Here is a 10,985-nt window from a genome sequence, read left to right as displayed (position 1 = left end):
TTACCTCAATGGTTAAAGCAGATGAGCTGTGAGGGTTTAGTTCACATAAAGTTTAGGCTGAACCATGTGTAAACCAAAATGACTTCCCCATTCCTCAGTATGTGAATGTTTTCTCCATCAGGAACAGATAAAAATCTTAGAACCATAAGATCCAGCTATTCTACTTCTGAGGCTATACCCAAAAGAACTGAAAGCACATTCTGGAAGAAGTATTTGTACACTCATTTTCATAGCAGCATTATTCACAAAACTAGAACATGAAAGCAACCCAGGTGCCCACTGACCAACAAATGGATAAGCCAATGTGGTAGACACAAACAGTAGAGTATTCTTCAGCATTGAAAAGGAAGAAAATTCCAACACATGCTACAACATGGAGGAAACTTGTGGACATTTTATTATGTGAAATAAGCCTGACAGGAAATGGCAAGCATTCTATGATCCCACTTAGAAAAGGGACTTAGTGTTGTCAGATTAACAGAAACAGACAGTAGGATGGTGATTGACATGAACTGGTGGAGGAGAAAGGGGAATTGTTGAATGGGTACAGAGTTGAAGCCTTGCAAGATGAAAACAGTCTTAGCGTTCGGTTGCACAAAATATGAATGCACTTAACACAACTGAACTGAACACTTAAAAACAGTTAAAATGGTAAAGTTTATGTTATACGTATTTTACCATAATAATAATATTTAAAAAAACGTCTCAGAACTTCCCCTGATGGTAACCACAGAAGAGTCAAGAGCTGATAACAACACACAGATGCTCCCCGCCCGCCCAGCCCCATCTCCACCCCAACAACCCAGGGGTAAGGACTGTCTTCTGTGCTCGGGACTCCCCGCTTCGGTTCTTGGAGATGTCTCTGCTCCAGCCCCGCACGCCTTAACCTCAGCCTCCCTGACTGACCCAGTGCTCCACACTCTGCTCCTAGGATCCAGTAAGTCTTGGGTCACCCTCTTCTGTGGCAGACTGGGTGCTGAGTTCACATCCTCCCAAAGAGACCTCGGCAACCCCAGAGTGCAGGGGGTCAGTCCGGCTCCAGCCAGGGCAGAGAGACCCATTTTACAGATGAAAGCAGAAGGAAATGAGAACTCAGTTTGTGTGTGTGTGTGTGTGTGTGTGTGTGTGTGTGTGTGACGAGGTGGTGTGGGGGAGACTGCATTAGTGTCTGGAGTCTCTAGATGTGTTTGTTGAGTGGTGTTCAAACAATAAAGATTACACTTACGTAGAGTTTATGATATGTGGACCCCTGGATTCAGTCCCCTTTATACTGTGGGATCTCTGTGTTTTCTGATTCTCCATCTGGGACTTGAACATTTGCAGATTCCTTGGGAAGACTATGGTGATTTATATTAAATCACTTGGGGTTTATTACACCCAGCAAGCCTGTGAAGCCAGCTCTATTATTTATCATTGGGCAGCAATTTTTTTAAATGGTGGTAAAATACACATAACATAAAATTTGCTATTCCAACCTTCTTTAAGTGTACAGTTCCATACTATTAAGTCTATTGGCTGTCAAAACTGCTTGCCACTCAAAAGCTAATAGTTAATAGTCAAGAGGATAAGTTGGTAGAAAGGAGAGTTTGCTTTATTCTGGCAGCTGACAACTGGAGTAGGGGGACAGGGAGGGGAGAAAGTCCAAAGGCTGACTCCCCAACTGACCATCAGTGGGCAAGGGTTTTAAAGGCAAGTAAGGGTATATGGCAGAAAGCTAAGAGGAACTAAAAAGCCTTTTGATGAAAGTGAAGGAGGAGAGTGAAAAAGTTGGCTTAAAGCTCAACATTCAGAAAATGAAGATCATGGCGTCTGGTCCCATCACTTCATGGGAAATAGATGGGGAAACAGTGGAAACAGTGTCAGACTTTATTTTGGGGGGCTCCAAAATGACTGCAGATGGTGATTGCAGCCATGAAATTAAAAGACGCTTACTCCTTGGAAGGAAAGTTATGACCAGCCTAGACAGCATATTCAAAAGCAGAGACATTACTTTGCCAACAAAGGTCTGTTTAGTCAAGGCTATGGTTTTTCCAGTGGTCATGTATGGATGTGAGAGTTGGACTGTGAAGAAAGCTGAGCGCCAAAGAATTGATGCTTTTGAACTGTGGTGTTGGAGAAGACTCTTGAGAGTCCCTTGGACTGCAAGAAGATCCAACCAGTCCATTCTGAAGGAGATCAGCCCTGGGATTTCTTTGGAAGGAATGATGCTAAAGCTGAAACTCCAGTACTTTGGCCACCTCATGCGAAGAGTTGACTCATTGGAAAAGACCCTGATGCTGGGAGGGATTGGGGGCAGGAGGAGAAGGGGATGACAGAGGATGAGATGGCTGGATGGTATCACCGACTCGATGGACATGGATTTGGGTGGACTCCGGGAGTTAGTGATGGACAGGGATGTCTGGCGTGCTGCAATTCATGGGGTTGCAAAGAGTTGGACACGACTGAGCAGCTGAACTGAACTGAACTGAAGGGTGTATAGATGGAGGAGGGGAGATACATTCAGAAACAACACAGTCAACTCTGACCAACATCCTGAAATTGGTTATGGGGTGGCCCGACCAGCATCATCCTGATTGTTTTGAGTACAGTTAATCTTTAGTTCCAGGGTTGATTTGTTCCCATTTTTTGAGAACAGATCTCAGAATTTTGGCAGGTTATGTCATGGCTACAGTCTGGTCATCCTGTAGTTAACGTCTCCACCCTGGGGTTTCAGTACCTATAAGATAGCTCACAGAATATGGCTCAGAATATGATCTATTGACCATGAGAAGGAAGTAAAGGTCCTTGACTTTGCTTAGTGACTAAACAATTATTATTTTGTCCTCTTTGTTTACTTTCCTTGGTTTCTGCATTTTTTCACTTCTCTGTTATTCTGTGGTTAAAATTGTTCTACAGACAAAAGGCAGGTAGAGGAATAGGGGGTAGGGGGGAGAAGGGCTGTAGGATTCTCATCCATTTTTTATTTACGTTGTTATGCAACCAATCTCCATAGCTCTTTTATCCTGTAAAACTGAAAGTGTGCCCCCATTTAACACCCCATTTCCCCCTTCATTCCAGCCCCTGGAGAACCATGATTCAGAACTTTTTATCTCTATAATTTGACAACTCCATGTAATTCATTGAAGTGAAATCATATAATATTTGTCTCCTTGTTACTGGCTTGTGTTACTTAGCATAGTGTCCTCAAGGTTCTCCATGTTGCAGCTTGTGTCAGAATTTCTTGATTTTTTAAGGCTGAATACTATACCACTGGTAGTACAGACTACATTGCATATATCTATTTCTTCATGAATGGACATTGGGGCTACTTCCATCTTTCAGCTTTTGTAAATAATGTTGCTGTGAATGTGGGTGTACAAATTTCTCTTTGGGACCTTATTTTCAGTTCCTTTGGGTGTATACCCATAAGTGAAATTAGCTGGATCATATGGTAATTCCACTTTTAATTTTCTGAGGAACCACCATATTTTATCTACAGCAACTGCAGCATTTTACACTCCTACTCACAGTGCACAAGGTTTCAGTAGAGAGCATTTGAATAGAAAGAAACATAGGTCTGGAGAAATATATGATTTGTTCAAAGGCAAAAGTGTGATCATGGAGCCAAAATTCTGATCAGTTGCCTAGCTCTTTGAATGCTTGCTCTTAACGAAAATGATAAACTTGGACTTCGGAGTGTCGGGGGTGGAAGTCCTACAGAGCCATATAGTGAGGAGACATTTCATGCCCCAAAGGAGCAGGAAACAGAGTCCTGTCATTTCTGATTCAGAATGAAGGTTAGTCCCCCACTCCCTGCAGGCACTTGGGAGACCACTCAGGTTTGGTGCTTTAACTGAGCTGGGCTAGAGTCTGTGCCTCCTATAGATTCCATCTCCTTCTGCCTCAGAGCAGAGATCCTATTCCATTTCCCTCTGCAAGTAATGAAACAGAAATCTACCAGGTTTCAGAATCTTTGGTGAAGAAATGTATGGAGTCTGAGCACTCTGATCAGCAAGTTCCTAAAAGAGTCACCTCACTCAGATCAAGGAAGGGAGTAAACAATGACAATATACTTCACTGTTTTATACAGGAAAAGAAGACAAAGATTGTACATAGTTTGTGCAAAATAAGACAAGCTAGTATGTAGTATAGCTGGATTTGAACCAACAGGGATGGTTGATTTCAATCCAAAGATCAGCCTCTTCATCCATTCGACTCATGCCAATTAAGCAGTTGCTGTGCCAGGTTCTATGTTGGAAACTTTTGCTTCTGTGGGGCAGGAAGCTTTTCTTTCCAGGTTCTTTGCCCAGTCTAATAATTAAGTCAGCAAAAGTCAGATGAACAAGTTTAATTTGCTATGTATTGGAGTCCAATAAAAACTCTAAGCCATGGTGACAGTCAGGCAGTTAAGGCTTATACACTCCCCTGAGCTAAAGAGAAGGGAGTAGGGATCTGGGGCTTCAAGGGGAAGAAAACCTACAGGAAAGATGGGAAGAGCAAATGCTTGGTGAACAAAAGTTTGCTGTGCAATGCAGACAAGTCTTTCTGAGATAAAAATTTATCTCTGGTAATAACTCTCCTCCTAAACTACATTATTTTGAGCAGTTAAGGGTTGGGGGGGAGGGGCAAGAAGCTTCTGAGTTTGCTGGGTCTTTATTGCCTTCAGCTCAAAACTACCCATCTTACAAAGGCGCACAATTGCAGGGGAGACATAATCCACTCTACCTCACTTCTCTTTAAACAACCTTTCCAGTAACTTAAAAAAAAACAATTAATTAATGGCTGCACCGGGTCTTTATTTTTGTGAGCAGGCTTTCTCCACTTGTGGTGAGCGGGGAGTACTCTTTAGTTCTGGTGCATGGGCTTCTCATCCCAGTGGCTCCTCTAGTTGTGGAGCACAGGCTCTAGAGCACAGGCTCAGTGGTCGTGGTGCCCCGGTTTAATTGCCCCTCAGCATGTGGAATCTTCCTGGACCACGGATTGAACCTGTGTCCCCTGAGTTGGCAGGTAGATTCTTAAACACTGGGCCACCAGGGAAGTCCCTTCCAGTAACTTTGAAACTTGTTAAAAGGCTTCTTTATGTTTGAAGAAACCAATGCTCAGAGATGGAGAACTTGCCCCAAGTGTCCTTCCACCACCTGCCCCCCGTCACTCCATTGCTCCATGGAATTGGACTCCTGGGGCCAAGAGTGAATGGACATTCTTCATGGCTTGGCATCTTCCTTTCTCAGCAGATCACAGCTCCTCAATTCCACCTAGGATGCGGTGTCAGGATCCCCGCCAGTGTGGTCAGAAGCTGGTCCGCAGACAGCCACTGAAGCCCAGACAGAGGTCTGAGATTCCCGTGACCCGTCATCTGAACATCCTCCACCTGGTGGTCTTGGGTGTGGGCAGCACCCTGGGGGTTGGTGTGTATATCGTGGTTGGAGAAGTGGCCCTGTTTGTTGCTGGACCAGCGATCATCATCTCCTTCTTGGTGGCTGCCCTGTCTTCTGTGTTGTCTGGACTCTGCTATGCTGAGATTGGGACACGGATATTGTGGACCGGTTCTGTGTATCGCTACAGCTACATCAGTGTGGGAGAACTGTGGGCCTTCATCGCTGGCTGGAACTTCATACTGTCCTATATCATTGGTGAGATGATGGCTGGACAGGATGTGGGGGTTGAGACCAGAAATTTGGAGTGGGGATTTGGTCTTCAGTCATTCATGAGCATTTTGTCATCCACTTAGTGAGGCGAGGAGAGTAATAGTGTCAGGGAAACTCCACAACTTCATTCTACTCAGCTCTCTCTCTCTCTCCCTTCCCTCCTCCAGAGGAAAGGAAACTGTGGGGAGTGGGTGAGAAGGAGGCATGTTCCATAGGCTCATCCCCTCACCATATTGAAGTCTCTGCTCAGCTGTTGACTTCATGGAGTTTCCATTAGCACTGAATTTAAATTTTTAGTCCTTTATCTCCCAGACCTCTTGTTCCCTCTTCCCTGTTTTCTTGCATAACATTGATGTCTCACTCTAATATTAAATTGTTGACCTATTTTGGAGTCACCTGGGTCTACTCTTCTCATCTCATGAAAAGAAACTCTTTGAGATTTGGTGTTTTGTATTTTTCCTCCCCAAAATACATACCATGGTGCACGAAGTGATTCAATTCATGTGACCAATGACTGTTCCTTCTTCTGCTCCTGCAGCCAGTGCAAGTGTGGCCAAGGCCTGGAGCTCCACCTTTGACAGCCTGATTGGGAACCACATCTCTCAGGCATTACAGAAAACTTTTTTTCAGTACATGCCTGACTACCTAGCCACGTACCCAGACTTTGTTGCCCTGGCTATGGTGCTGCTGTTCACAGGTGAGACAGAGTTAGGGTGAGAAGAGTGGGGTGTGGAGGGGGGACTGGGGTGGGAAAGGCTTGGGGTGGCAGAATAGTGGGGGATTAGGACTGAGAAGAAGGGTCTCGGGTATGGCCTCCCTGGTGACTCAGTGGTAAAGAAACTGTTGTCTATACAGGAGTCGCATGTTCGATCCCTAGGTGGGGAAGACCCTCTGGAGGAGGAAATGGCAATCCACTCCAGTATTCTTGCCTGGAAAACCCCATGGACAGAGAAACCTGGCCATCTATGGTCCATGGGATCACAAAGAGTTGGACACAATTCAGCATCTGAGCACACACACACAACCCATCCTCCAAGAAAGGTCTGGATATGAGAGAGAGGAAGGCAAGACATAGACTGTTGTTTCCCATCCTTGGCAATACTGACCGCCTAGGCTGGAATATCCTTTGGTGTTGGGGGCTGTGTTGTCCATTGTTATCGTTGTTCAGTCCCTAGGTAATGTTCGAGTCTTGGCAACCTCATGGACTGCAACAAGCCAGGCTCCTCTGTCCTCCACTATCTCCTGGAGTTTTGCTCAAACTCATGTTCATTGAGTCAGTGATGCTATCTAACCATCTCATCTTCTGCCACCCTCTTCTCCTTTTGCCTTCAATCTTTCCCAGCATCAGGGTCTTTTCCAAAGAGTTGGCTCTTTGAACTGTAGGATTTTCTTAATTTTTATCATTGTCAGATAAGTATCATTCCAGGCTTTCCTCACTAGACACCAGTTATGTCTGTCTCCCAAACCGTGACAATTCAATATTTGTCTCCAGACATTGGTACATGTCCCTTGGGGCACAAAATCAAGCCCAGCTTGGAATCATTTACTTGGACAAGTTCCTTCTGCTGTTTTAAGACTAAAGATGTGATTTTAGTTGGGAGATAGCTCACATAGCATAAAACTAACAATTTTACTATTTTTCCTCAATTTTATTGAGATATAATTGACATACAACATTATATAAGATTAAGGTGTTCAATGTGTATATTGTGAGATGACGGCCACACTAAGAAATTAACCACCTTAAAGTATACAATTCCGTGACACTTAGTACATTCACAACATTACACAACCATCACCTCCATGTAGTTCCAAATATGTCCATCACAACAAAGGAAACCCTGCACCCGCTGAGCAGTCACTGTCCATCCATCTGCCCCAGTCCCACAACCCCCAGCCCCTGTTAACCACCAGTCTGTGTTCTGTCTCTATAGATTTAGTTATTTTGGATGTCTCATGTTCCATCTTCCCACAGGGGCCCTTGCGCTGGGAGCTCGCCAGTCAGCCCTGATAACCAAAGTGTACACAGGCATCAACGTCTTGGTTCTCATCTTCATCATGCTCTCTGGCTTCTTCAAGGGAGATCTGCACAACTGGAAGCTCACAGAACAGGACTACACATCCATCACACCTGGATCGGGTGGCATTTCTAGGTTAGGGTGGTGCTCTTGACCTTAGTAATGCATGGGCTGAGGGTGCAGAGCTGGGACTAAGAGACCAGGGCTGATGGATCCAAATATTGGGAGTCTGGAGCCCAGGACTTGTGGTATTAACTGAGGATTCCAGTAGAAATGGTTGAGCACACCTCACCCATGTTCTCCCTCATTCCTTCTCTCACCATAGCTTGGGTCCTCTGGGTTTTGGAGGATTTGTGCCATTTGGCCTTGATGGAATTCTCCATGGAGCAGCTACATGTTTCTATGCACTTGTTGGTTTTGATGCCATTGTCACTAAAGGTAACATGGTCATTGTGTGTCCCATCAGGGGTTTGGGACAGATTGGGCTGCCCCTTGGGCACAGGGGTGGGTAGAAGGTTAGGCTTATTTTCATGATACAAGAAGGAGAGGGATTTTGTGCTTTCATCCCAGTATGCTTTCCTGACATGGTACCTCCATCACTGTTGCAGGGGAAGAAGCCCTAAACCCTCGTCGTTCCATCCCCTGGAGCATCTTGATCACGATCTTCATCTGCTTTCTGGCACACTTTGGAGTCTCAGCCGCGCTCACCCTCATGGTGCCCTACTACCTGATTCACCCTGAGAGCCCCTTGCCACAGGCTTTTCTCTACATTGGCTGGGACGTTGCCAGATATGTTGTGGCTGTTACCACCCTCTGTGCTCTTACATTCAGGTCAGTGTCATGGTTTTCTCCCCACCTACTGTCAGATGGTCAGGTTCCCAGCCCTTAGGATTGAGAGACAAGAGATAAAGACACCTTACACCTTGTAGACCAGAGAGCAGATGCCCTGGTCTGTCCTCATGTTCCTGTTTTCCCTTCCAGACTCCAGGACATCTTCTTCCCCATACCCGAGGTGATCAAGGATATGGCACATGATGGGCTCCTTTTTCAAGGACTTGCCAGTCCTTGGAAAGTCTTTGCTCGCACGAGAACCCCCATCATGGCCATCATGTCTTCTGGAAGTCTTGCAGGTGAATAACAAACCCACTCCTTCTTTAATCAATTTCTTTAGCTTGAGTACTTCCTCCAGTTTCTCACCCCCTCCACCATCTCCCCCCTCCACCAACTTGTTTTGCCTTCATTCTAGGGCTCTTGGCATTGCTCTTCAAGTTCAGTGACCTTCTGAACCTCATGTCAATTGGGAATCTGCTTGTTTACTCCCTGGTGGCTTTCTCTGTGCTTGTTCTCAGGTGAGACTCCACTGCACCTTGACTGGGGTCTTGGACTTGTGGGGGCTGATGGGACAGTACCCATCTTGTGCATTCATGATGCTTTCTATATGTCCTTCTGTGCTTAAGGTAGGACAGATGTGGAATAGTCTGTGTGATGTTGGATGAGTATGGGCCACTCTTAGCATAATACCTCCAATTCAGGTACCAACCAGAACAGAATTTAAGCAGGAAGGAAGAAATTGATATTTCAGAATGTGAAGCAAGTCCTTTAGAAACTATACCTGAAGCAGGAACCTCAAACATCCTGAAGACTGTGTGGTATCCTATCAACACCTTCCCCACCCAGGAGTCTGGCCGGATTATCTATGGATGCACCTTACTGCTTGGTGAGCTGTGGGATTTCTCTTAGGTCATATTCTGAAATTGGCAAGATAGAGGGGAATTCTGTGTCTTTGCCTATTGAGACATCTTGGAGATATGATGGCCCTTCCTGACGTGGGCAGCCTGGGGAGGGGTGTGACCCGAGGTCCTGACATCTTTGTCTTCTGGAATCCAGCCTGTTCTCCTCCTCCTTGACCCTTGCAGTTCTCCTGCTGACCATCCTGGGCCTGATCCTGGCCCAGTGGCCCAGCCAGGTGTTCTCTGGAGACCCCGGGCTCACAACAGTTGCTGTGCTGCTGCTGCTGCTCATCACTGGGGTCACGGTCATCATCTGGAGGCAGCCCCAGGACCCCACTGCTCTTTACTTCAAGGTAGGTGACCTTACATACCAGAAGCATCCATATTGAATAAATGAAGTCTGCAGGCTTTGAGATTTAAACATCCTCTGCTGGCCCAGAGAAGAAGAGAAGTTGCTAAAACAAACAGACATTTCCCTGATCCACACTCAGTGCTTTACATACAATCTCAGTAGGCACTGAACATACAGCCTGAAAAGGACTAGAATCATCTCACCCATGTGGAGTAGGGTCTCCCTTTCAAATGTCTAGGGTGTGTTGGGTGTGTTCAGCATGAGCTGACTTTCCCTACAGGTCCCTGCTCTGCCTGTCCTCCCACTTGTGAGCATCTTTGTGAACATTTACCTGATGATGCTGATAACCCATAGGACTTGGACCCAGTTTGGTGTCTGGAATGCAGTTGGTAAGTGACTTTCTGGGATAAAGAGACCTCTTGAGTGGCTGAACTCACCCATGTTTCTACCATTTCTTCCCTATATTGTGTCAGACACCATAGCAGGAGCCCATCTTGCATTTGTAAGTGAGGAGAAGGCCTAATTTTCCTTCTCATTGTCTCGTTTCTCTACTAGGATTTGTCATATACTTTGGATACGGGATCCGACACAGCCTGGCAGGGAACAATCATCAACAGCCACCAGCCTCCACCTCCCAGACTCTTGACAAAAACATCCCTGATGCTGAGCCATCTTAACCACAGGAAGTAGATGCTGTGCAGAATCCCTCCATGCACTGGAGGATCTTCTGTTTCAAGGGGCACCATGAGCCTCTATGGACTGTGAAGGCAGATGCACTTAGAGCCCTGTATTTTATTGTTTGTGGACACAGTGACTGTAACATTGCATAAATTTTAAATAAATTTTTAAAAATTTTGTCAAGTGCAGCAAGATGAATTTTCACAAAAAACTACAATGTAAGCAGCAACCAGAAGAAGAAATAATACACTCACCTGCACATAAGAAGCTCCCCCGCCTGCCTCTTTCTGGTAAAAACACCAGGGACTCCCATATGGGAAGGAAATTCAGGTAACAGTATATGTGTCCAGTATTGCACTTGAAATATTAGGACACAAATATATTGGAAGTAAAACGAAAAGAACAGATACACTGTGCAAACAGTAACACGAGAAAGCTAGCAGGGCTGGGTCAATATCGGACAAAGCTGACCTTAAGGAAAAGAGAGTGATAACAGATAAAGTGGATCCTTTCATAATGACAAAGGGATATGCTCATTCATGCCTTTCCTCTGGCGTTATTGAGATATAGTGTCAATAGT

General features: G+C 45.4%; 1 protein-coding gene across 2 annotated transcripts; it reads left to right on the top strand.

Moving 5' to 3' along the window:
• The first annotated feature begins 801 nt into the window (after positions 1 to 801).
• LOC113876031 (cationic amino acid transporter 3-like) lies at positions 802 to 10,588 on the top strand. 2 transcript variants are annotated; one of them, XM_027514830.1, is made up of 12 exons: positions 802 to 937; positions 5,214 to 5,612; positions 6,166 to 6,324; positions 7,603 to 7,780; positions 7,971 to 8,083; positions 8,254 to 8,476; positions 8,627 to 8,775; positions 8,892 to 8,994; positions 9,178 to 9,362; positions 9,562 to 9,728; positions 10,008 to 10,116; positions 10,283 to 10,588. In XM_027514830.1, exons 2-12 carry the CDS (start codon positions 5,240 to 5,242, stop codon positions 10,402 to 10,404), a joined length of 1,881 nt encoding a protein of 626 aa, XP_027370631.1. In that variant the 5' UTR covers positions 802 to 937; positions 5,214 to 5,239; the 3' UTR covers positions 10,405 to 10,588. The 2 variants fall into 2 exon arrangements, with proteins under 2 accessions (XP_027370631.1, XP_027370630.1); XM_027514829.1 differs by having other exon boundaries at positions 5,211 to 5,612.
• The last annotated feature ends 397 nt before the right edge of the window (positions 10,589 to 10,985 follow it).

Source organism: Bos indicus x Bos taurus, chromosome 18, assembly GCF_003369695.1.
Source record: "Bos indicus x Bos taurus breed Angus x Brahman F1 hybrid chromosome 18, Bos_hybrid_MaternalHap_v2.0, whole genome shotgun sequence".
Taxonomy (NCBI): Eukaryota; Metazoa; Chordata; class Mammalia; order Artiodactyla; family Bovidae; genus Bos; species Bos indicus x Bos taurus.
The sequence above is the reverse complement of the archived record's forward strand: the minus strand, read 5'-3'. Positions and strand labels throughout refer to the sequence as shown.

Excerpts from the sequence above, each read along its gene's own strand:
- LOC113876031 (XM_027514830.1), top strand. The coding sequence starts at position 5,240 with ATGCGGTGTCAGGATCCCCGCCAGTGTGGTCAGAAGCTGGTCCGCAGA. Across the intron at positions 5,613-6,165 it reads CATACTGTCCTATATCATTG|CCAGTGCAAGTGTGGCCAAG; the intron begins GTGAGATGATGG and ends CTGCTCCTGCAG. Across the intron at positions 10,117-10,282 it reads TGGTGTCTGGAATGCAGTTG|GATTTGTCATATACTTTGGA; the intron begins GTAAGTGACTTT and ends TTTCTCTACTAG.